This window comes from Mus pahari, chromosome X, assembly GCF_900095145.1.
Source record: "Mus pahari chromosome X, PAHARI_EIJ_v1.1, whole genome shotgun sequence".
In the NCBI taxonomy this organism is placed as follows: Eukaryota; Metazoa; Chordata; class Mammalia; order Rodentia; family Muridae; genus Mus; species Mus pahari.
The window spans coordinates 80,864,656-80,891,839 of record NC_034613.1 but is presented as its reverse complement, the minus strand read 5'-3'; the positions used below and the strand labels follow the sequence as shown (position 1 = coordinate 80,891,839).

The 27,184-nt window shown below is 38.4% G+C and overlaps 1 protein-coding gene across 9 annotated transcripts in view; it reads left to right on the top strand.

Moving 5' to 3' along the window:
• Zfx (zinc finger protein X-linked) overlaps positions 1-25,091 on the top strand; it is a 48,126-nt gene extending 23,035 nt beyond the window's left edge. For 3 of the 9 annotated variants that reach the window (XM_029534044.1, XM_021188676.2, XM_021188674.2), the window contains 6 exons: positions 2,514-3,083; positions 17,083-17,232; positions 17,413-17,556; positions 17,894-18,043; positions 18,549-18,689; positions 19,725-25,091. In XM_029534044.1, coding sequence (XP_029389904.1) covers positions 2,514-3,083; positions 17,083-17,232; positions 17,413-17,556; positions 17,894-18,043; positions 18,549-18,689; positions 19,725-20,908 — 2,339 coding nt within the window. In that variant the 3' untranslated portion in view covers positions 20,909-25,091. The remainder of the gene's footprint in view (positions 1-2,513; positions 3,084-17,082; positions 17,233-17,412; positions 17,557-17,893; positions 18,044-18,548; positions 18,690-19,724) is intronic. The other 6 variants (XM_029534045.1, XM_029534046.1, XM_029534049.1 and 3 more) reach the window with 4 other exon arrangements.
• Positions 25,092-27,184: the final 2,093 nt, after the last annotated feature.

Here is a 27,184-nt window from a genome sequence, read left to right as displayed (position 1 = left end):
CTATGCTAACCACCCCTGTTCTCAAGCATCTTGTTTTAGTTTTTAGACAGCCTCTAAAATCCAGGTTGAGCCTTGAATTCTGTATCCTTCTACCTCAGCCACCTGAGTTCTAAGATGGCAGGTGTGTGCTGCTTTCCTGGCCTGGCCTCAGGCATTTTATATAAGGAACACTCAGACAACAGTAATATCAGCCTCTTAGTGTTTTCTTTAGTTATTATCATCTTCTTGATCAGTTATGAATTCTGTTCTTTTTGTCTTTGAAAAAATATTCCTTGACTACATCCTCACCACTTGATTCTCCTGTCATGTCTCATCTCATTCTTAGTTGGCAGTGACATTTATTCCTTGCATCAGAATACGTACCACACATGTAGATTATGTGATATATGCATTTTCTCTCACCCAGGGTCCTCCACATCCTGACACTGTCCTCCTTTCTCAAACTTCTCATAGGTTCCCTCTGTGCAGGAAGACAGTCGTGCTTCACTGCCTGGGGTGTGCAAGGGGAATTTATAGCACTGACGTGGGGACAGCTCAACTGTCTTTATTAGAAAATATTAACAAATTTTTCATTCATCTCAGTGATCATGTTGTAGTGTATTAAATAACAAGTTCATCAGAAAGTTAACTATTTAGTAGGTGAGGATATCATTTTTCATAGGGTAGGCTTTCAAGTTTGGTGATTTCCTTTTGATAGTGATAGTTTATAATTCTTTATTAGAACATTGAAACATAATTATTGTTCTTGGAAGAGAAACTAAGGAGAAAAATCCACAGTGTGACCATCAAATGGGAGTATATGGGAAATGTTCTGAAAAACTGTAATGAGACATTTCATTATGATTATGACATAAAAAGGGAGGCCCTGACAGATTTAGTGACTTGCTAAGATAAACAAATACCTTAAGTGTTCATCAGGACCAAAATGAAACAGTCTTTCACTCTACCACTCAGGGCATTAGCTAGGTTTCCTTGTCACAAGTAAGAGCAAATACACGCTGGATTTTTCTCCTTAGTTTCTCTTCCAACTTATATATTTTTTTTCTTATTTCCATCTTTCCCAGGATTCCTTTTTTTTTCCCTTCACTTTCTTCACATCCTTCTCCTTTTGCTCTGGTATCACGAACATTCTCTACCTATGACTACAGAATTTTAGAATTTGATCTCTATTCTGAGACATAAGACCAGGACATACACAAAAAGAAGGACCAGAAAATTTGGTCTGTCTCTGTGGGCAACAATGGCACATACTATTCTCGTTTTCCTGATTTTCTCATTTTTAGTGACTTGCTCATGATCACAAAACTATTCATTGTTGTCTAACCCCTCATCTGTGATTTACATTTTTTGCTTTTTTTTTTTTTTTTTTTGAGACAGGGTTTCTTTTTGTGTCCTAGAACAACTTTGGCCTCAAATTCACAGATTCACCTGCCTCTGCCTCTTGAGTGTTGGGGTAGGTTCCTTCTGCTACCTACCTTTGTCCCACTGCCTCTCAGCCGTTGCACTTCTATACACTGTCTGCCCACAGAGACAGACCAAAATTTCTGGTCCTTCTTTTTGTGTATGCCCTGGTCTTCTTATGTCCCAGAATAGAGATCAAATTCTAAAATTCTGTAGTCATAGGTAGAGAATGTTCGTGATACCAGAGCAAAAGGAGAAGGATATGAAGGAAGCGAAGGAGAAAAAAAAAAAGGAATCCCGGGAAAGATGGAAATAAGAAAAAAAATACAAGTTCAGGGAAGGGAGGTAGAACAAGAAGGAAAATACATGAAGAACACATATAACAGAGAAAACCGACCCATCTGCCACCCGTAGTTTTTAATAACCATGCCTCAAGTAACTAATGAGTATCAGCATGCCCAGAATTTTACTGAGATTTTTTCTTTGTCTCAATTGTATTATTATCATTGATTTTCCTTATCTATTGATTTGAGATGAATACATAAGAGTGTCCTAAAAAGTGTCTTTCTAATTTTATTTAAAAATAGGTTAAAGGGAATCTAAATGTTTGAGAAAAGTGAGAAGGTACTGTAGTATCTTGGGAGAATTTGAATAATAATTTTGCTGGTTGAAAAATGTATTTAGTGCTGAAATTCACGATTTTATTTACTTACTGCCTCAGCTACTGTTTTGTTGCNGGAAAGACANATCATGAACACAGCAACTCTTCTAAGAGAAAGCATTTAAACTGGGGGCTTGTTGTAGTTACGGAGGTTTAGTCTGTTATCATCATGGTGGCATCTTGATGCATAGGCAAAGACCTTTACATTTTGATCTACAGGCAGAGAGTTAGGAGGAGGAGATAGACATACACCTGCATGCACAAATCCACACTAGGCCTGGTGCTTGGCATGAGCTTTTGAAACCCCAAAGCCCACCCCTAGTGACATACACCCTCCAACAACTCTACAGCTCCTAATCCTTATAATCTGCTCAAATACATTTAAATATATGAGCTTATAGGGGCCATTCTTATTCAAACTACCACACTTATGAGTTTGTTTATTTTTTAGGAGCTGGTGCTACACACATGGATGGTAATCAAATTGTTGTGGAAGTTCAAGAAACGGTTTATGTGTCAGATGTTGTGGATTCCGACATAACCGTACATAACTATGTTCCTGATGACCCAGATTCAGTTGTAATCCAAGATGTTATTGAGGATGTTGTTATAGAAGATGTCCAGTGTACAGATATCATGGACGAAGCAGATGTATCGGAAACAGTCATCATCCCTGAACAAGTGCTGGATTCAGATGTAACCGAAGAAGTTTCTTTAACACATTGCACAGTTCCAGATGATGTTTTAGCTTCTGATATTACTTCAGCCTCAATATCTATGCCAGAACATGTCTTGACAAGTGAATCTATACATGTGTCTGACGTTGGTCACGTTGAACATGTGGTTCATGATAGTGTAGTAGAAGCAGAAATCGTCACAGATCCTCTGGCTGCTGATGTTGTCTCAGAAGAAGTGTTGGTAGCAGACTGTGCCTCTGAAGCAGTCATAGATGCCAACGGGATCCCTGTGAACCAGCAGGATGAAGAGAAAAACAACTGTGAGGACTACCTTATGATCTCTTGTAAGTTTGGGGGGAGTATAGTGTTTCTCACAGGGACTTCTGAAGGCTGTTTAACATACACCAGGGGTGAAAATAAATGTCTATTAAAATGAAATGTATAAAAATACCTTGTCCAGGTGTGATGATGCATACCTTTAATCCATCATGATGCATACCTTTAATCCATCACTTGGGAAGCAGAGGCAGGCAGATCTCTATGAGTTTGAAGCCAGCCTGGTCTATATAGTGAGTTCCAGGACAGCTAAGGCTTCTCATAGTGAGACCCTGTCTCAAAACAATGACATATATCTCTGTAAAAGGAGTTTTGGTTTAGAGACTGTAAGGTAACTGAAATTTGTGAAGAGTGAAATAGTTGACGTGTTTCTATATAAGATAGAAAAGGTTTCTTCAGTTATAGAAAGACAGAATGTAACTTTGAAATCATGAAGGATGTCATTTGGTAGGGAGGGATAGACACACACATGTGCACCAGCTTTCCTTAGTGTCCTCAAACAACTTGGAAAGACCCATGACCAAACTAATATTCTTGTATACTTACAGATACAGCAAACAAACTACTGGTCAGAGAAAGCCTGAAGTATGAACTTAGGTTCTTGTATACTTAATGTACTTTGTATGAAAAGTACTGCTAAATAAATACATGCTAAATAAAGAACATAGTACTGCAACATGATTTCAAGCATGATGAATATATTAGAGCACTAAAGCAAACTGAGGTGTTTTGGTGGCATACCTCCAAATGTTTTAAGTTGGCATCTGGGAGAATGGTTGTCTTAAAACATTTCTTGGTACTACTTTCAGATATCAAGTTCTAGTTTAGGTAGACTACAGTTCTAACCCAGTATAAATTCTTATTCCTTAAGGCACTCAACTCCCATAAATAAGAACTGGTAAATTATTTATAAATTTACCCAGTTGTTTTCATATATAAAATTAGTATACCATATAATATAGTCTACCAGCATTTTATAAGAAACTATCTTTTTAAAGTTATTGAGATATTCTCATCCTGGTGTGGTGGTACGTGCACATCTGTAATCTTAGCACTAAACAGGCTGAGGAAAGAGGACTTTACAAGTTTGAAGTAAACCTGGGCTGCAAAATAAAATACCATCTCAAGTTATGATAGGACTTTTGAAATAAATGGTCTTTGTAAAAAGGAAACCTTTATTTAGCATGTATTTACAGGACTTGTGTTTACATTGCTGTAGGTGCTCCAGTTATTGATGAGTTCTAAATACACAGAGTAGAGAAAGTCACTGTTCCTAGGGGGCAGGGCTTACAGTCTACTGTAGGAGGGAGGTTACAGAGTGATGCAGAGTTGTGACTGAATTTTTGTGGAGACTGGAGTAGCCTACCTTTGTCAAGGATGAATTTTAGCTTTCCAAGATGAAGGAAAAGGGTATGGGTGAGTGGAAGACATTATGTTTTACAAAGGGTTTTGGGGATTGAAGGGATGGCTCACTGGATTAGTGTTTGCCATATAAGTGTGGGGAATGGGATTTGGAGCCTCAGAAACCATATAAAAGCCAGGCAAGCATGGTGGCCAACAGTGATCTTAGATAAGAGGCAAAGATGCAGGTTCCTTGGGAGCAAGCTGGCTAAGTAGACTAGTGGGTGAGCTCCAGGTTCAGAAAGACCCTGCCTCAATAAATAAAGTAGACGGCAATCACAGGAACAGACCTGATACCAACTTTGGGTCTCCACACACATGTGCATATGTGCCTGCATGTATGCGCACACGTGTGCACACACACATGCACATATGCACATACACACACTCTTACACTCATGCACATCACATGTATTATAAAAAAGTAGCCATGTTTCTTTGTGTGCCTGTGTTTGTTTGTGGGTGGTTTCCCTCTTGGCCTTTCCTAGAAACTTAAGATGTGCTGACATCTCTGTACTTCATTCCTTGTAATTAATTTCCAGAAATAGAATTACTGGGTTATAAGGTATACACATTTGGGACCAGTGAGATGGTACAGCAGGCAAAAGTGTTTGTGTCTTGTATAATCCTGATGGTGATCTGAGTTCAGTCCCTGGAATCCACAATGGAAGGAGGGAACTGAGTTCCCAAAATCTCCCTCTTTTCCACACATGTGTTCCCTATACATAAACACATACACACAGACAATAACACAAATTTAGAAAAGATGAGGCATATTTATAAGTTTGGTTATATTAACCTCAATGTATTTTTAATATAAGTCCTCTTGTGTTATGAGATTATCTATTTTGCTTTGTATTCTAACCAACACAAGGCAGTATTTTTCTTTTTAAGTTTTTGCTGGTCTGCAAAAGAATATGTGATGTAGTTTATTTCAATTTTAAATTTATTTTGTAAGGCAATCCTTGTAGCAGTAGAGATTAAGTGGACAAGAGACTAGGGATAGACAGTAGTTGAAGTGGTTCACATATAAGAAAGAGTACCTCAAGTTGGGGTGTGGTAGTGTAGTTCTGTAATCCCAGAATTTAGGAAGATTCCATTCTAGGGCCAGGAAGACCTGTCTCAAGAACAGAATGACAATAAATATCCCAAAGACCTTAATAGTAAAGAAGATCAAGGAGAGCTGAAGTTGAGATTAGAAAGTAAAATGGAGGAGATTTAGTCTCAAATGAGCTGGGTGGGACTTGGATGGAGAAAGATAATGCAGAGATAACTGGTGTTTGACCTTAAGGTTTCTAGGTTGTAAGATTGGGTCATGATAATCATTCAAGAAAGGTAATAGGTTTTGGGGGGTAAGAATGATTTAGGATTTGCTAAAAATATGAGGTGCTTCCTTGTTGGAGACAGTCTCATGCTTGTTTTCTTGGCAGTTGAAAATATAAATTTGACATTTTAGAGAGGAGAAATTGAAAGTAACGGAAAGATAGGAAGTATCTCATATAAGTGGTTGGTGTTTCCCAGAGAATGCTTGCAGAAAAAGAGTGTTAACTATGGGATATAGTTACTATGGACTTGAGTGTGTGTGTGTGTGAGAGTGATATGTGTGTGGTTTATATATTCATTCATTCACTCATTCCTGGGTATCTACATGGAGGAAGGACTCTTGAGTCAGTGTACCACAGAAACCTACACGGCAAAGTTTACCGCTGTACCAAAAGAGCTAAGAAATAAAACCAGCTAGATGTCCATCAGCAAATGAATGGACAAAGAAAAGCTGAGAGAAAAATCAAATAATTGCGGGGAAATGCATGAAGCTAGAGATTATCTTGTTAAGATGTGTGTGTCAGACTCAGACAAATAACTACATTTTCTCTCATGTTTACATTACAGATTGAAATTTGTGTATGGAGTAGGTAGGTCATAGGTCATAAAAGTAGAAAGGGAGGGGGCTGGCAAGATGGCTCAGTGGTTAAGAGCACTAACTGCTCTTCCAGAGGTCCCGAGTTCAATTCCCAGCAACCATGTGGTGGCTCATTACCATCTGTAAAAGGGATCTGATGCCCTCTTCTGGCAGGCAGGTATACATGCAGACAAGTACATAAAATGAATAACTAAAAAAAGTAGAAAGAGACCATGAAAAGGGAGGACGAGCTTTTGTGAGTGATAGGGTCTTTCTATGTAGCCCTGGCTGTTCTGAAGCTAAACTGTTTAGGATGAACTTAAACTCAGATATTCTGCCTCTGCCTCCTAAGTGCCTGGATCAATGGTGTGAGTCTCCACACTGATAGGGAGGAAGAACCTCCCCCCTTTTAAAGATTTATTTTATGTATATGAATTTTTTACCTGTATGTATGTGTAACATATGCCCATAGAAGTCAGAAGAAGGTATATTGGCTCAGCTGATTGTGAGCCACTGTGTGGATGCTGAGAACTGAACTTGGTTCCTCTTTAAGAGCAACCAGTGCTCTTAACTACTGACCCATCTTTCTAGCCCCAAGGACAAATTCTTTAGGGAAGGGGAAGGGAAAGGGGAAAATGGAATACATATGCTGTGAAAGCAGAAGTGGGGACTACTTGGAGAGAGGGAGACAGCTAACAACAAGTGGGTCATGAAGAAGTGGGGTGAATAACAGTATTATACATGTGTATGAAATGCCATAAGAAACCCATTGGTTTGTGTGCTAGCTTGAAAACAAAGTGTCAGTGTAGATCTTTTGTGTATAAAATGATGTAGGCATTTGAAGTTAGCTTAGGCTGCAAGGTGAGACAAGGTCTTGTTAGAAAGGAGGTAAGGTGAAATGAAAATTGAAGGTTTGCAGAAGACACGATAACAAACTGAGTCTTTAACACAAGTGAGGACACAGAGAATGTCATGAACGTGTGTCAGCCACTGAGAAGAAAGACTCTTGGTGGGCAGTAAGGATGTTGGTATTTAGATTAGTTTCAGTAAACCACGAGAGAGTGGGTAGGAGATAGAAGAATTGAACTATAATGGGTTGAGAAGTCAGTGAAAGTGAAATTAGGGGTAAACACTTTGTATAAGCCATTATGGTTAATCAAGGGACAGGAAGCAATAGTATGGTTAGTGAAATGGTGAATCTCAGACATGCTTATGGGTACAGGGACAAACTAGTGGACAGGGCCAGTTTGACAATAGAGAAAGGAAGACTAATAGGTGGAATAAGATGCAGAGAAGAGGGAGCGGCTGGTGTTTAGGGTCACAGTGTTTGGATAGCTGTTAGTTGTGTCTTAGGCAGAAAGAGAAAATGTTAGTAGAATTGAGAATCCTCTCTAAAAGACAAAAGATGAGAGGAATGTTTGAGTGTGACAGCTGTTTTCCCTGTGGAACATCTTCATCTACTGTCTTAGGGTTTTACTGCTATGAGCAGACACAATGACCAAGGCTTATAAAGGACAGCATTTAATTGGAGCTGGCTTACAGGTTCAGAGGTTCAGTCTATTAGCATCAAGGTGGGAGCATGGCAGCATCCAGGCAGGCATGGAGCAGGAGGAGCTGAGAGTTCTACATCTTCATCTGAAGAATGAAGCAGAATACTGGCTTCCAGGCAGCTAGGATGAGGGTCTTATAGCCCATATTCACAATGACACACATACTCCAACAGGGCCACACCTTCTAATAGTGCCACCCCCTGGGCCCGAGAATACATAAACAATCATATCTACCAATACAGAATAAGAATAAGCCAAAGGGGGGAAAAGAATAAAAAGCCTTTAATCCCAGCACTCGGGAGGCAGAGGCAGGCAGATTTCTGAGTTCAAGGCCAGCCTGGTCTACAAAGTGAGTTCCAAGACAGCCAGGGCTATACAGAGAAACCCTGTCTCGAAAAACCAAAAAAAAAAAAAAAAAAAAAAGAATAAGCTAGAGGGTTAATGGACATGGGCTAGTTTAAGAAGCTTAGATAAATAATCTAAAATGGAAGTGAGTTAAGCAGCCAGATGAAGAGTGAAGATACTCTAGTATAAAAATTAGTAAATCATTAGTAAGATGCTACAGTATAAAAATAATGCTTTGATTTCAGTTTAAAAGTTTTAGATTTATTTTTATGAGTATTTTACCTGCATGTACATATATGTACACCATGTGTGTGCTTGGTACCCACTCTGGTCAGAAGAGGGCATGAGTTTCTTGGAACTGGAGCTATGATGGCTGTTGTATGCTGGGAGCAGAACATGGATTCTCTTTAAGAGCAAGAAGTACTCAACCACTGAGCCATCTCTCCAGCCCCTTTAATTTCATTTTAAATATTTTACTTTGTGTGTGTGTGCGTGCGCGCGCGCGTGTGCCATGGTGTCTGTGTAGAGGTCAGGGGACATCTTGTGGAAGTCTGTTCTTGACCTGTAAAAATATCTGTTATTTGCCTGGTGTATTTGTCATCTGGGAGGCTTACTGCCCCTGTCGGCTAGTCTAGGTCTAGTCCTGAAAGCTTCTAGCCTCCATACAATCTAATCTAGGCCTGGAATGTTGAATAAACTCACCCTTTCTAGTTCTTTCCGAGCTCTGATTGGCGGGTTCAACATAGCTGTTCTGGCTCAAAACTCTTCTGCAAACTGATTGATTCAATCTGGCTTCTCTCTTTTGTCCTGAATGGCTCCTCTTGGCCTCATACTAACTTTAGCAGTCTGTTCTCATTTTTTGGCTCCTTCCTCCTTCTCTGGCTCCTTCTGTTTTTACATGTGTCCAGCTTGTTCTTTTTTTCAGTCTGTCTCTGTAAAACTGCCTTCTCCTCCTCCCTCTCTGGGCTGCTCTACTCTATGGTCTCCGTGAACTCTACTGTATCTTGTACTGTACTCTCTCCTTCCTGTACTGTCTGTCTCTCCCTTAAGTAGCTTCCCTTTCCTCTCTCTTCTCTTGAGTGTTGGGCAGATCCTATTCTACCAAATCTTTCTCTGATTCATCACTTTTTCTGTCACTCAATTAGACATCACTTTCAAACATGGATGCTTCCTTCTATAAACTAACTTTACCTTCATTGTTTGGGATTAAAGGTGTGTACTAAAGGTGTGTCTGTATTCTAGCCAGAGGGATTAAAGGTGTGTGCTAAGGGCTGAGCCATATCCTAACAAGAAGTAGGCTCAAATATCCTGTAACAATTATTATTGTCCAGGTTCCAAGCATAGAACATGGATTGTTAGCCTTAATGGTGGCCTTTGCCCATTAAGCCATCTTGGCCCAAAACATTATTTTTAAATGCCAATGCCAGATTTTCTATAACAAGACTAGACAATTCAGCACCAAGGTTAGAGGAAATAGTTGGCTAGCTCCCAGATTGTGAAGGGGCCAGCACTCGGGCTTCTTTCTGCTTTCTGCCCCTCTGGCTTTCACCTTTATTGCTCTTTTAGAATACCTTTAGAAGACAAATTTTAAAATAGAGAAGTTTAGTAGTGATTGAGACCAGCTTACCAAGTATAGTATTGCAGAATCCAGGCTTTAAAATTTTTTTTATTTATATTTCGCTGTCTTTTAGGTCCTAGGGTTCTGATTGAAGTCAGTATTAATGGCCCTGAAAAAGTAAATATGGGCAGAAATAAATGTATTTTAATATATTTTGACATATTTTAATGTTTTACATATTAAATATATTCAATATTATATTCACTCTATTCTTGTTAAAAGATACATATTAAAAGAAAGTAAAGGTTTATTTAATTTAAACAGTTATCTAGGCTCATGCTATTGTCCTATTGCTATAATATAGAGATAGTGTCTTTGGTTATGTCTTTTGTGTTCTTTATTGTACATTTTTGTCTATTGTATGTTTATTGTACATTTATTGTACGTTTTGAACTTTTCCCCCTTCTCATCATCTCTTCTCTTCAAAGTAAAGAGAGATAATATTAAACAGTCCACTTTGGAATCAAACCATTGTAACGTGTTGGAAATTGTTAGTGTTTTTCTCTTGGTTTCTACCTTCTAGCAAAGATGGTTCATAAAGCTGTATTTTAACATAAAATCTATATTGACTTCAGACCTTTAAGAATGGCAGAGGTTTTGTAGTAAGCAAGTAGAGGAACTGTGGAATGGTTACATTGAATAGTAAAGTTGCATTGCTTTACATTTATTTTCTTTGTCTTGATAGTGCTTAAGATCTATTTCTTTAGTTACTTTTAAGTATACAGAACATTGTTATTATAATCACCTTAAAACTGCATCTTTAAAGCTTATTCAGAGTTTTTTTTCTTTTCTTTTTGCTCCTCTATCTGAAATTGTTTCTGTAGATGAAATTCACAGGTAGAGTTGGTCCTGTTACATCTGTATAAAGAAATAGACATACATTTATTTTCTTTTTTTTTAAAAGATTTATTTATCATTATATCTAAATACACTGTAGCTGTCTTCAGACACACCAGAAGAGGGCATCAGATCTCATTATGGATGGTTGTGAGCCACCATGNGGTTGCTGGGATTTGAACTCAGCACCTTTGTAAAAGTAGTCAGTACTTACTGGCTGAGCCATCTCTTTAGCCCCGTATTCATTTTCTCTCTCTCTCTGAGAGGGAGTAAGTAAGAATATTGTGTAGGCATTCTAAATTAGGCATCTACAATAAATTAATGGATTATGGACTTCAGTGTCCTGTAATTTTTAGATGCTATATCTACTGTCACTGCAAGTAATCATCTCTAGTTTTCAGTTTTCAGATGGGTTTACTGAGGCTTCCTTGGACCCATATAAAGCATGCTTATATTTGCTATAGTTCTGTTATTAATATTGAAATTATTTCCCAAAATTTTATTTCGGTTTTTAGGTCAAATGCTGGGCAAGATGGGAAGATGATTTGCTAGTATCAATTTTTAGAATAGAAGAAAAAAATACAAAAAAATTAAGTGAGCGAATTCCTGGGTAGCTTGGGATTATTGATAATTTTTTTAAATACTGAGTTTCAGACACTAAACATTTTTCTGTATCTACTAGGAGATGAAAATAAAGGCCTGGGTTCTAAAGGCAGGCATGTTTCTGCACTTCCTTCTATCTTTCACTAGCTAACTGACTTCTGACCAAGTTATACACCATCTCAGAGCCTTGGTTTCTTTATCTGGGAAATGAAGCAAAAAACTTTCATAGAAACATGAAAGAAATAGCAAGATGCAATGCAAATGGTAGTTATTATTAGAAGTAATTTTAATTTAAAAAAATTATGTATTTCTATTTTAGAGAAGCCTTATTCTAAAGTACTAGTTCTCATGACTGCTAAAGAAGACACTTAGGCAGAAATCATACATAGGATGACTCAACTTCATCAAAGCTTTCTTTGTTTTTAGAAATTTCATTTTTAATAGTAGCTTTAAAATTACAATGAAATCCTGAGTACTTAACAGGACCATCAAAGTGTTCTTTTAAAAAATCTCTTCTGTAATAATTTATATTCAGAATAATTTCACAGGTTGAGTAGGTAGGGCAAGCTCTCAAGGTGAAAATCTGAAGGTAAATTCTACTTTTGTATAGTAATAGAAATAGTTGTTATCAGGGAAGTCAGGGTATTTGAAATGCATCTTCCCATCCATTTATGAAAGCAAACAGGTTTTTAAAATTCTGTATTATAGGTGAGTGTATGACATTTTGCATGTTCTAAGATGGCTAGGTTTTCCAGTCATTGAAGCTAGCATGTCAAAACAGCAAGTCTGACCTTGCACTTTGCAACCAGAAGGATATCTGACTTTTTAGTACCAGTTAAAATGAAGTGGGGTTTTTGTTGTTGCTTGTTTTTTTTTTTTCCATGAATGATTTTATTTCACCTTTTAAGTGTGTGTGTCAGTGTCTGGGTGCATGTTACTTACGTGCTAGGGGGACAGAAGAGACCCCTTCTGGAGCTTGGGCTACAGGCAGCTGCCTGACAGAGCTGCTAGGAATCAAACCTGTGTTTCATGAAGAACTGCAATTGCTCTTAACTACTAGGCCGTTTCCCCAGCCCATTTTTTGTTTTGATTTTGACTTTTGAGACAGTTTTGCATTATGTAGCTTTAGCTTTCTGAGTGCCTTGCTTAGGATCAGGTTGTGAAACTTGGCTCAGAGCTTAGGTCAGCTTCATCATTCTTGAACTGTTTAAAAATAACTGCCCCGATGATGATACCCGTGTATTCTGGACTCCTCCTCGTGAGATTTCTGAGGCTACTGTTTGAAATTTGAAAATGACCAGTGATTCAGTTATCTAGATTGTGAGAATATTTAAAATCATTTTTTTTGGTTTGTTTTTTTGTTTTGGTTTGAGACAAGAGTTTCTCCTGTAGCCCCTCACTGTCCTTTTGACTAACTCTGTAGACCAGACTGGCCTCAGACTAAAAAAGGACCCACCTGCCTCTGCCTCCCAAGTGCTGAAATTAAAGGTATCCACCACCACTCTACAAGAATATTTAAATTCTTACTACTTTAATTACACTAGCCACTGCGGAGTATGTTGGCACATATCTCCCTATGTTTGTGTCTGGGTGCATTTACATATCGTTTACCACAATTTGAGGACAACTTGCAAGAGTTGGTTCTCTCCTTCCAGGGATCAAAATCTGGCTTGGTGGCGAGCACCTTTACCTGCTGAGCCATCTTGATAGCCTAGCACAGGACTTTCAATGTCAGTACTTTTGAGGGTGAGGCAGGACGGATGCCTCAAATTCAAGGCCAGCTTGGGCCACATCGAGACTTCCATACCTGGCTGGGCTACAGAGTAAGAATATGTCTTAAACAAATAAAAGAGAGCCTTCCTTTACCTCTTTTCTGTTACCTTCTCATCCACTCGTATACTCAACCTCCTGACTTATATTCCTTTGTCATATTCTTCTGGAAGTAGCTTACTAGCCAAATCCCCAAATCCTGCTTATCCCAGGTAGGTATCCAACCTAGCCTTCTTCCTTATACCTACTATTTGTTGTTTGTATTGAAGGCTTTGGTGCCTGTCATCTGCTATAGCAGACTAATATGTGCTCTCCCCCCTTTGTGTGTTAATTGAGTTCAGCAAGATGGTATAGTAATGGGCTTCTGATCTCATCACTTACAGCAGATGCTGTCACGCCTCTGGCCAGGGTTAGGGCTTTAGGGTACCTCTAAAACCAATCTCCCCCTTTCTCCTCTTTCTAGATCCTATGTCCCTACATTTGGATTATGTTATGTAGAATTGCTTGGTTAGAGAATCACCCCTGCCCTCAAGTTCCCCAAGAGATTTTAATATCTGACCTGATTGAAAAACTTCCAGCTTTCCAGGATCAAGTCTGAGCCTCTCTGCCATGTGCGGGAGGCCCTTTGTGATCTGACTTCAGTTTAGCAGTTGGCTGTATTCCCCACCATGCCTTGTGACACACTTTGCCCTCAGTCCTTTCATACAGTTTCTTGTCTCTGTACCAGTGTTCGTAGTTTGTCCTTTACCTGAATGAAGTAAGTGCCCTTCTCTTTGTTTCAGTTTCAGTGAGGTATCATCTCTCCTTTGTCTACATAGAACCTCTTAGTGTACAGCGAAGCACTATCATTTTGGATGCTGATCCTCTTTCATGTTCTATATGAACTTCTTATTAAAGATTGGATTAGAGAGCTTAGTGTCTGTTTCCTCCTATAATGTGAGTTCACAGGTGCTTGCCCTTTCTCCATAAGGCACCTTCATTTTCTGTTTGTTTAAATGACACAAGGAAAAGCAAAATAATTTATCAACAAATAAGATACACATAAACGGGCTGGAGAGATGGCTCAGTGGTTAAGAACACTGACTGTTCTTCCAGAGGTCCTAAGTTCAATTCCCAGCAACCACATGGTGGTTTACAACCACCTGCAATGGAGTCTGATGCCCTTTTCTGGTGCTGTCTGGAGAGAGCAGTGGTAATACATAAAATAAAATAAAAAAAGATACACATAAACATTTTAGTCATTTTTGAGACAGGAACTCTGGCTGTCTTTGATTTTTTTTTTTCGATAGATTTTCTTTGTGTAGCCTTGACTGTCCTGGATCTAGCTTTGTAGACCAGGCTGGCCTCAAACTTAGAGGTCCACCTGCCTCTCGCCTCTGCCTCTGCTTCCTGAGTGCTGGGAGTAAAGTAAAGGTATGCACCAACATGCCTGACCTTTTTTGTTTTGATTTTGTTTTGTTTTGTTAAAGAGATCATTTTTAAAGATTTTTTTAAAATGTCTTAATTCTAGGTAAATAAGTCAGAAATCAGGTTGACAAATTGTCAGTATATTCTTGCCTTTTTTTGTTTGTTTGTTTGCTGTTTTTGATTTTTTTGAGACAGGGTTTCTCTGTATAGCCCTGGCTATTCTGGAACTCACTCTGTAGACCAGGCTGGCCTCGAACTCAGAAAATCCGCCTGCCTCTGCCTCCCAAGTGCTGGGATTAAAGGCATGCACCACCACCGCCCAGCTTTTTCTTTCTTTTTTTTTTTTTTTTTTTTGCTGTTTTGTTGTGTGTGTCTGTGTATAAGAATTTTGCTTAGTTAAAGTGCAGGTTTTGAACCTGATAGAGGGCATGACAGGTCTTTTTGACACCACAAGCATGAGTCATGTCTTGCTTTAATTAGTATTAGTTGTAAACAAAAAAAGAGATGGTCCAAAATTTAAAATGTTGAAAGTGATAAGAATCACCACCATCTAGCCTTGTTGCAATAATACTAAGTACCTAAAGAGTAAATATGTAAATCTCATTTCTGGTGAAAAAATAGCTTCAGGTAGTTAAACCATTCACTAGTTTTTGATACAATGTAATTGCTTTTGCTAATATCCATCTCAAACTCTAGAGACCAAAAATTAACAGACACAGACCGGGACTCATGTGGTTTGAGATTTAAATTCGGTGTAACTACAAATAGTCAACCTTTCTAGACTTCTGTTTGCTCTGATGTCAAATGTCAACAGTACTGTACTCTGCTTCACAAGGTTGTTGTAAGTAGTACTTAGTCAATAAACAGTAGTTATATTTATTATTGCTCCAGTTAAAATAGTCATCTCTCCCACTGGAGTGCAGACTTACTCCATCATATTGGTATTTCCTAATACCTAATGCAAGGTCTTAATGATGTACAATTACAATTCACCATTTGATGAATTGAGTAAAACATAAATGTCCAGCCAGAAAGAGAACAGATACATGTGGGAGGACACCAGGAAGAGAACTAAAAGAGAAAGGGAAAGACTTGCTGATTCCCTTAAGGTCTTTTTATAGACCTTGGACTTGGACCTGTTTCCCTTCACTTGGGGCAAGCTGGGCCACAAGGGTTAGTTGAGCTCAGAACAGAAAGAGCAGTTTTGTGGTTCGTTCTTTTCCCCTCCCTCCCTCCCTCCCTCCCTCCCTCCCTCTTTTCCTTTTTTGGAGACAGGGTTTCTCTGTACAGCCCCCTGGCTGTCTTAGAACTTGCTCTGGATCATGCTGACCTCAAACTCACAGAGATCTATGTGCGTGTCTCTGTCTCCCAAGTATGGGGATTAAAGGCTTGTGCTACCACATCCAGGTCACGTCTCTTTGATAGCTTTAACATTGATAAGTCTAACTTTTTATGATAAATTGGCCTAGGTGCTGAGTTTTTATTAACCTTTACTACACTTTCTATATTGCCAGAGATGCCTCTAAATAATGTGTGATATAAGGTTACTTATAATGGCAATTACATTTTTGGTCTCTTTTTTAGATCTAGAGTAACACTGTTTGACATCATTTTTCTTGTGTTTTATTTTCCAAATCATTCACAACACAGATTACTTTGGTGACTTGTAGCAAGCCTTTAAAAGTGTAGTTTGCTGTTTAACACCTTCCTATCTTCTACCTTCTTTCCTTTGTTTCTTGCTTCTCTTTTTCTTATGGCCTCTTTTTGTCTTTCAAGAGGACAGATGTACATATCAGAGTGTATTTGAATTTATATATTGCAGTATTTATTACCAAGGACCTTGACTTAAAATCACAAGTTAAAATTGTATGTATGTGTTACTTACACAAGATATGTTACAAGTTTTTGTTTGTTTGTTTAGGATTTTTTGTTTTTGTTTTTTTGGGGGGGACAGGATTTCCCTATGTAGACCAAGTTGGCCTTGGAACTCATAGAGACCTGCCTGCCTTTGACTCCTGAATGCTAGGGTAAAGGTATGTGTAATTGAGCCCAGCATTTTATAAGTTTTAAGCAGTTTGAATTAGAATTTCCATTCTCCATCCTTTCTGGCAGTCATGCTTTCTTTATTTTTAAACGTATTCTGATGAAAATAGATCACATCAAATAGTATTTAAGAATAGTAACCATGAAGTTGAGTTTATGAAATATTCATATGAAGACCATGGTCTTCATTTTACTACTAGAACATTATTTAAGGTGAAGACCTTAACTATTAAGAGATTATTTTAAATGTAGGAGTGCTTTTACTTGTGTTTAGCAAAGGCTAAATACATCCTTTTACTTACAGTTTCCAGGCTACAAGGCAATTTTTTTTCCTGTGAGTAATACTTTTTTAAATATCTGATCTCAGTTTTAAAAGTCTTTAGTATTTATTGAACCGTCTACTTGTCTAGGTTAAAATCATCCAATTTTATGTGACTCAAGTGAAAGAGAATGTTTGTTAGCAGAACTCAAACAGTAACTTTCTGTTTAAGCATTTTCTATTATTACTTGAGCTGTATTTTCTGCTTGCTTAGTGGATGATGCTGGTAAAATAGAACATGATGGTTCATCTGGACTGACTATGGACAACGAGACAGAAATTGATCCTTGTAAAGTGGATGGCACTTGCCCTGAAGTCATCAAGGTGTACATTTTTAAAGCTGATCCTGGAGAAGATGACTTAGGTGAGCGGTGCTGAGCAGTGCTTCAGTCTAATTGTTTTGGGTTATTTAGACTGAGAAGATGTGAAGTCTTTTCTGAAGATAAATAAGTTTAGCATAGTATCAGAGAAATATATTTGAAAAAGGAAGAAGTGGAAATGAAATTTTAAAATCGATTCTTAAAGCTGCTGTTTTCCTTGATAGGTGGAACTGTAGATATCGTCGAAAGTGAGCCAGAGAATGAACATGGAGTTGAACTACTTGATCCAAACAATAGTATTCGCGTTCCCAGGGAAAAGATGGTTTATATGGCTGTTAACGACTCTCAGCAAGAAGAAGAAGAACTGAGTAAGTAGATGCTCTTTCTATGTTCCTAATGTTTTCTCTGTCTCTTTTCAATGGTCAGTATTTGAAGGAAGTAAGCGGCATCATTTGAGAAATTACTATGCTGCCATGTTCTCAGGGAATCAGTATTTACTCCTGTAGGTTTAGAATGTTTGCTACTTTAAAACTAAATTATGGTGAAAACCAAGAGAAGAGTATTCAGCAAGTGTTTATTTTACAAAAGCTGTATTCTAGCTAATGCTTAGCTTCCTATTTGCATATTAGCTGAATTCAAATGAAAGTATCTTTCCTATGAGCTCTGAGAACTTGGTCAGAGAAGTTCATCTAATTTTCTACTTAGATGTCGCTGAGATCGCCGATGAAGTTTATATGGAAGTGATTGTTGGAGAGGAGGATGCTGCAGCTGCAGCCGCAGCCGCAGTGCATGAACAGCAAGTGGAGGACAACGAAATGAAAACCTTCATGCCGATTGCATGGGCAGCTGCTTACGGTAAGTCACAGAGCCGCTCTTTGGACATGAATTTGTGATTGAAAAGCAGTTTTTGTGATTTTAGGTTTAGAAATCTGAAATGTTAGTACTATATAAGGATTATTTGATTTAAACAAGAGCCGAGGAGGATTATAAAACTACTTTTTTGTCCTGACTTTAAACAGACATTTCTCCTGTTTACATTATTTAAGGAAATAAACTGTATTAAGTATATACAGGCTTTCAAGCTGGAATATTTCAGCTTAACTGTATCAGGTCCATAGCTTTAAAGTCTTAGGAGGTAGCATGGGACCCATGGAGGAAAATTCTGATGCATGTTTTCGTTTTGGAAGTTAGGCATTTCCAGTGGCCTTACTATAATGAGTGTGTTCATAAAACTCTAGAGTTGGGTATTTTTGTCATTCATGAGTATCATGGCTTTTCATTGTGGGATTTAATAAAGAATTCCTAATTCTTTATAATTTATAATACTGTATGATTTTGTTTTTTTAATACACATTGTTAGGTAATAATTCTGATGGAATTGAAAACCGGAATGGCACTGCAAGTGCCCTCTTGCACATAGATGAGTCTGCTGGCCTCGGCAGACTGGCTAAACAAAAACCAAAGAAAAGGAGAAGACCTGATTCCAGGCAGTACCAAACAGGTGAGGGCGCGCGCGAGTCCCATAGTGCAGCGTGCTCCGCAAGCTCTCAGGCAATGCTGGTGTGCATCCACAGGGGTATTGTGAGGGCATTTTAGTGGCTAGACTATGTGGAGCTTTTGTGTATTGAATTTCAGAATTCGGTGATATTCATGAATGATTTTATTGATTAAAAAGGAGCGGGAAATGGATCAAAGGAGGATGAAAATGTTTAAAACTTGAATTATTTTTTGTTTTGCCTTTTTGTTTTGTTTTTTTGAGACAGGGTTTCTCTGTGTAGCCCTGGCTATCCTGGAACTCACTTTGTAGACCAGGCTGGCCTCAAACTCAGAAATCAATCCTTTTATCCATGTTGGCAGTTGTTCATTTTTTAAAAAAATTAATATTAAAGAATGATTATTTCAACATAGAATGGGCCTGATTGACAGAGCAACACAATAAGTACTTGAGTTTGTATGATGTAGCTTATTTCTTTTTTTTTTTAAGATTTATTTATTTATTATATGTAAGTACACTGTAACTGTCTTCAGACACTCCAGAAGAGGGCGTCAGATCTCGTTATGGATGGTTGTGAGCCACCATATGGTTGCTGGGATTCGAACTCTTGACCTTCGGAAGAGCAGTCGGGTGCTCTTATCCACTGAGCCATCTCACCAGCCCCTAGCTTATTTCTTATATACCAATTTTCATATTAAGACTTTTATTGGTATATTTAAGCTTTATTAAAAGTTAGCATAATGTTCTAACTAAAAAACTTGATATGAATAATTTCCACAGGTTTCTAAATTGATGAGGCTTACTTTTCAATAGGAATTACATATTTATTAATTGATTTTTGTTAAAATGGAAAAGGCTAGTTTTATGCAGTCCAGTTCTTAGGGCCAGGTTGTTGTGTATCTTAGCTTGAAAATAAGAAAAGAATGTGTAGCATGTAGGCAGATGAGGAGCCCTTGACTGTAGTGTTCAGAGCACACATTGAGAGTTTGGAAGAAACTAAATTAGCATGTGTTGATCACTTATGTTCCTTTCCTATCTTAGCAATAATTATTGGCCCAGATGGACATCCTCTGACTGTCTACCCTTGCATGATTTGTGGTAAGAAGTTTAAATCGAGAGGTTTCTTGAAAAGACACATGAAAAACCATCCTGAACACCTTGCCAAGAAAAAGTACCGTTGTACTGACTGTGATTACACTACCAACAAGAAGCTAAGTTTACACAATCACCTGGAGAGCCACAAGCTAACCAGCAAGGCAGAGAAAGCCATAGAATGCGATGAGTGTGGGAAGCATTTCTCTCATGCTGGGGCTTTGTTTACTCATAAAATGGTGCATAAGGAAAAAGGAGCCAACAAAATGCACAAGTGTAAGTTCTGTGAATATGAAACAGCTGAACAAGGCCTATTGAATCGCCATCTTTTGGCAGTCCACAGCAAGAATTTTCCTCACATTTGTGTAGAGTGTGGCAAAGGTTTCCGCCATCCGTCAGAGCTCAAAAAGCACATGCGAATCCATACTGGAGAAAAGCCCTATGAATGCCAGTACTGCGAATACAGGTCCGCAGACTCTTCTAACTTGAAAACCCATGTAAAAACTAAGCATAGTAAAGAGATGCCATTCAAGTGTGACATTTGTCTTCTGACTTTCTCAGATACCAAAGAGGTGCAACAACATGCTCTTATCCATCAAGAGAGCAAAACTCACCAGTGTTTGCATTGTGACCACAAGAGTTCAAACTCAAGTGATTTGAAACGACACATAATTTCAGTTCATACGAAGGACTATCCTCATAAGTGTGACATGTGCGATAAAGGCTTTCATAGGCCTTCAGAACTCAAGAAACATGTGGCTGCCCACAAGGGTAAAAAAATGCACCAGTGTAGACATTGTGACTTTAAGATTGCAGATCCGTTTGTACTAAGTCGCCATATTCTCTCGGTTCATACAAAGGACCTTCCATTTAGGTGTAAGAGATGTAGAAAGGGATTTCGGCAACAAAGTGAGCTTAAAAAGCATATGAAGACCCACAGTGGCCGGAAAGTGTATCAATGTGAGTACTGTGAATATAGCACTACAGATGCCTCAGGCTTTAAGCGGCACGTTATCTCCATTCATACAAAAGACTATCCTCACCGCTGTGAGTACTGCAAGAAAGGATTCCGAAGACCCTCGGAAAAGAACCAGCACATAATGCGACATCATAAAGAAGTTGGCCTGCCCTAACAGTACTCTTCATAGCTGTTTGTAGAGAAACTGGCCTTGAAACAGAAAATTCATTTAAAAGCCAATCAGTCTTGTTCACATACAATACTGTATATTGATTTATGCTGTGTACAAATAGGATTATTGCTTCTAGTTGACTGTTTTTACGTTTTGTTCAATAGTGTGTTCTGAATTCTATTCAGTTTGTTTAATACATGGGAAAAAGCAGCAACAAGTTAGTTGCTTTTACTAAAGTAATCCCTGATTCTATACTGAAGTTTTCTATCTTAGAAGTTTTATATTTATTTTAAAATATTTACCTTGCTTACCTTGATGGTACTCTTGTAAGACCAGTTAACTCATGGTAACTCTGCATTGGTAACTGAAAGGATTCATGTGGACTTTATGTCTCACAAATTTCTCACAATTAAATCATCAAGAGACATCTAATGGAATGGGAGATTTTGTATGGTGAGGTCTCATGCTCGTAACATGGAAGTCATTTACTTGTCTTGCTTAGTATTGTAGACTGTATGACAATGAAAGTTTTCCTATGAACTTTTGTGTCCCTGGCATCGCTGTGTAAAAAGAGCAGTAGCTGGGTTTGTGTTTACCTTTCTTTCTGATTTTTTTCCTTTTTAGTGGAGAAAATATACTTTTTTTTCTTTAGACTCTTTCTTTACATCTTTTGTCAGTGTAGTAAACTCTTAGAAAACCTTGTTGAAATTTTTTGCTTGATCCTGTTGTATTTTGATTATTTTATCTGTGCTGCTTTGTCTTGGAATGGTTGTGTGCTCCAAATGAAATTTAACTGAAGACTGCATTTTGGAATCTCCTAGGGGTAACTTGTGGCTCATAGGATCTTTTGCAACTTTATATATGTAAATGTACCCTGAATTATATATATCTATCTATATATACACATATATATGTAACATGTATCTGTGTGTATTGCTTATTTTACATACTTATACACACAACCCCCAGTAGTAGTTCTTTAAAATCTATAATGAAAAGTATTAAATTTACAGTAACGTGAAAGATCCAGGGATGCAAGAGAGAGCATTTTGTAAGTCTTGCTCTTCAGAGAGACTACTCAGGTGAAGAATTAGAAGGAAAATAAGGACACTAGTATTTTTAAAGAGTAAAGGTATTTTCTTTTAAATATCTTTGGTAATTGAAAAATAATTGAAAAATAGAGGTTAAGATGTTTATAGATACAATGTTTTCATACAGTTTCAACTCCATGCCTTTATATTTTTCTGAAAAGCTATGGGTATCCAGACATGAATCCTCCAGTTCCCTCTGATAAGCCGGAGAGGGAACTTTTGTCTGACCAAGCGAGGGGGACAGAAAGGGAGTGATGGCTCCGTGGACCAGTGAACGGGTGCTAAGAAGGACTTAGACTCGGCCAGTTGAGCCTGCTCTGTTAGTTCTTAGTTAACTTGAAAAACTTAACACTCGCTTGTCTTGGATTACACGATAGAGGTGTGGTCCAAGTGTGTGAACAGTCTGAGGCCTCACTTGGATCCTTACCAAGTCTTTCACAGTTTTGTTTTTGAGAGCTGGCAATTTGTAACATACAGGTCTGATCGCTGATGAAATTTGTAAAATAAGTTGGATATTAAGATTTTTGTTAAGATGTCTTTTTGGAAAACCGTTTCTAGAGTCCCTGGAATTGGCTGTTGGCACACGGGTCTGGCACATCACGGGAGACTTAGATGTTTCTTCCGACTCGATAGCTGCCTTGCTGCCTCATTATGGTGCTCCATCCCTTTCGTGCCGTTAGTTTTGACCTTCCATCCTCCTCTTTGTCATCAAGATTTGTATTCAAAAGTTATATTTTTGGGGTTAGATGTCTTGAGTATTTGGTGTTTGGCAAACCTCTGAAGTGCTAGATTGATTTAGTCTAGTTCTAAATCAAATTCTTAAGGCTGGTATGAAGTCCATCCTCAATGCCAGTCAATGCCAAGGCAGGATTCCCTAGGTTTTCCATCTGCTAGGGAATCCTTTTGCCTTTGTAGCCTCCGCAATGTGCTTTAAAAAAATACATCACAACTATGATTTGTTTTATTGCCCTGTTATTCTTGAAAGCTGTCTTTTTTTGTGAGAACTTTTAAAATCTACTTCATTTTTTTCCCCAGAAGTAATGTAAAACACCTGACATTGAAATTTATGAAATTTAAGAATCATCTACAATCAGTACAGAACAAATGATTGGACTATTTAACATATATTTTTTTAAATAAACTGAAAGATAAGGAACAACACTTTACACAATTTATATTTCTCTTTACATAATCTGGAACCACACAGTTCTTTTCTTTTTAAAGCACAATATTGAAGCCTTTAAAAGGTATTTAAGGGTTTGGTCAAGTGAATATAAAATGTGTCTGTATAAAAAGAAAATGAAGTAGTCACTGTTATGTACTGACATTAGTTACAACCTAGTTTTAATTCTTAAAACAATTTTGATTAGCAAAGCTAAAAAAGGGTGTTTCAGTTAAATGTTTTAAAGAGGTACAGATTTTTACAAGGACATAATATAAGTTATTGTTCTGTAGAAATATCCTATTAAATATTGTATGTCCCTCCCTCTGTATACTTTGTAAAAAAAGTAAAATACATAAAAAGAAAATCATATAGGGGATGTGTGACATTATTGTAATTGTGTACTTGAGAATAACGTGCAAAAATAAAAATCAGAATATTTTCCTGTTAACGAATGTTCAGTCTATTTGATACCAGTACTAAGTTAAAGCTTTTTCTTAAGAAAGAAAATGTACAGTTTTTGTAAACCTAATAAACATCAAAAGCAGTGGATTATTTTCATCCCCCTATTTCTTAATTCCTTTTATGCAGCAGTGGAATGCAAAATGCTTGATTGCTTTGAATTTTGTGACTTGGATGCAAATACTGGTATTTCAGTCCTGTGAATTTGCAAGTAACATTGAGAAGTTAAGAGGTGATTGGTGAGTCCTTTGATGAGCATGTCCTTGAAATTCATTTTTTCTTTTATCTTTGTAAATGATTTGTTTTATTAGCATCTCTGATTCCTGTTATAAAATACCCATCCATAAAGTGGGTTTGAAAGCACTTAAGATTTGTTTTATTATCAGTTCACAACACATTTCATCTGAGGCCCTACCTTTTAGTTACCCATTTGTGCCCAGGTTGGAGGCCTCTAGTAGACTCAAATCTTGGAGGATGGTCACTGTAGTAGTGAGAGTTGCAAGTTGGATAAAAGTAAGGAATCCTGAGAAATGTGCAGCACTTTTGATTTTAACAATGAGATTCTGTAATCTAGAAACCAGCGTTGGTCTGAGAGATGAGGTGACAAATAACTAAACCTTGAGCCACGTGTCCACGAGAATGTGGTGGAAGTCAGTCAGTTGTGAGTCTGAGCAAACCTGATCTCACCCGTTCTGCTAAAATGTGCTGCCTTATTGTTGCCAGGGATCTCGGGATTAATTTCCTGCAAAATCTTACATTTGTGTAAGGAAATGCAAGCTCAGTCAGCATCTTAAAGAGGATCCATGTCAGAATAATGCCTGTCGGCAAGGTAGCCTGCCCTCTTAGTCCAGTCCCCAGTGAGCTGGGACAAGGTATGAACCCCAGCGGCCTGTGTTTCAGCAAGCTCCCCAGGTGGTTCTGCTGCAGGCTCAAGGTTAGTGAAAGTGATCCTAGAGCACTTGAGGAGCTGAAAGATTACTTAGTATGATACTGTGTAGTAGTCAAGAAGCTCACCAAAAGCAGCTAGGGATGGCGCAGTGAGAATAAATTCGAATCTGGAGACTTTGGCTTTGTCCTTTCCGTAAAAGTCTTGAGTCTTGTCAGTCACTAAGTACATCCTTCAGTGCACGGCTGAACAGCCTGTCCCTCCTACTCTTACATAGCCCCCAGTGTTGCATTCCTCAAACGTAGGAAGACTTGATAAGAGGACTGAAAATTGTGTGTTCTTGTGTGTGTTTAATTGGCCCAGAGTTAATAAAGTAATTCATATTAAAAAGGACATTTTGCTGCATTTTACAACTTTTTAGGAGGTCAAAGTTAAGTTTGCCCTATGGATTTTGTTTTTATCTTTTGTTTCATGTATATATTGTTTGCCTTTTTCATAAAATAATTCTTGGATTTGTTATATATTGTTCCTGTTATTTTTGACATCTTTGCTATTGTAAATAAATTCCTATTTTGTTTTAAGTTACCCTAGTGGAGTGTTGGCTATAGACAAGGCATACATGGGACACTTGAGCACACATCACACACATGCACACAGAAATGAGACTTGGATCACACAACCAATCCCCACCTTGTTACAAGCCCAGTGTGCTGTGACCCCTTTACTTTCTCATCTCTCACCTCTGAGGGAACTACTGTTGCTTTAAGTAGAGCACCTGTAACTACTTGAAGTTTATTTGGCTAGACTGACTGACCAGCAAACACCAGGGATGCTCCTGACTCTGCCTTCCACATCCTGAGATGACAGGCATGTGTTATTGTGGGAGTTTTATGTAGGTGCTGGTGACTGGGCACCTGGCTTTGTGAATACACAGTGGCGCTCTACTGGCAGCCCTCTCCCCAGCCCTGTTTGGGGTTTAAAATAGTTTTCTGACCTCTGATGGAAATATTTGATCAAATTGAGGGTGCAAATCAAGAATTATTTTCTTCTGCTTGGTTTTCCCTTCCCATTTTATTTGTCTTGCTGGTTTTGGAGAACACCAGACCACTAGGGTACCTTGTTACCAAGACTCTTGGCATGAGTTCTAGATAACATAGAACTATGTGGATTGCCACAGAAATCTGAGCTTTGGCTAAGATTACACAGTAGTGAACTAGGCTTGTGTGGATTTACTTTCTAGAAGGGGGCAGTTTCTGATTGCTTCATGTTTGTGTTTGACTTAATGCAGAGCCCATTTCTTTTACCTGAGTGTGGAAATGGTAGAGATCTGTGTTGAGGTTTTGGAGATTCTGCTACATCTGTCCTCTCTTCTTGAGTCCTAATTGAGTTGGGAATATGCACAAGAAACCACATGTTGGGGCTGGAGAATGTGGCTCAGTATGTAAGCACACTTGGAGTGCTTCTGGATGACCTGAGTTCAGTTCCCCAGGTAGAGCAGCTGTTTCTGGCCCCCAAGGGCACTTGACACATACATGATATCTACTCACACAGATGCACACACATCCAAATCCTGAAAAATGTGGGCAGACTTCTACAGCTCACTGCCTGCAGCCCTGTAAGAAACTGAACTCCAGGATGGGAATTCATGGGAATACATGGTCTCATTAAAGGTCTAATTATTCCTAATATCACTTAGCATTGCTTCAGGTGAGCCAAACAAACATCCTAACTGTTGGTCCCTCAGTCAAGCAATTAACCTATCCAACTGGACTAACTCTTAAGGGAAGAGACAAGACATCTCTTCACCTAGGCGTTGTTTATAGAACACTTATTCATCAATGTCTTATTGGAAGCCGTGAATACATGTGCAAGGCTGAGTGATGGATGGATGAAAAGTTCAGGGAAGAAGGAAAGGTTGGGATGTCAAAGTTTCAGAGCCCAGATTATAGTTTGGGTGCTCTTTAGCCTACCAAATAGCTGTTCCTTGCCCACCCAGGTCAGACCTAGCAGCCTAGTAAACAGAAAAAAAAAAAACTGAAAAAAAGCCGGGCGTGGTGGCACACTCCTTTAAACCCAGCATTCGGGAGGCAGAGGCAGGCACATTTCTGAGTTTGAGGCCAGCCTGGTCTACAGAGTGAGTTCCAGGATAGTCAGAGCTACACAGAGAAACCCTGTCTCCAAAAACCAAACAAACAAACAAAAAAAAACTGAAAAAAATCCTGAAAAATAATGATAAGATTCAAACATTGACTGTCAGGGTAGCAATGTTGAATTGGGAAGAGTCAGAGCTTAGAAGGGGGTTATCTCCAAACCTACCCAGTGGGAACACTAACTGCAGCCAGTCACCCTCCACACTGAGTCACAGACACTGGCTGACTGTCCCCTACTGTAGAAACTAAGACATGGCAAGATGGAGAGAGGGTTCCCATGTGCCATCTCAATATTTCAGTTCCCCTCCCCGGCACTAACCCATGAATACCTTTGGCCATATGTGTGTGTATGCTCACTCTTTTGAGGGGAGGGGTTAACATGTTAAAAGCTTTAGTTTCTATTTCTCCTAAGCAGGATATTTTGATAGTTCTTTTGGTTTTTTGAGACAGGGTTTCTCTGTATAGCCCTGGCTGTCCTGGAACTCACTTGGTAGACCAGGCTGGCCTCGAACTCAGAAATCTGCCTGC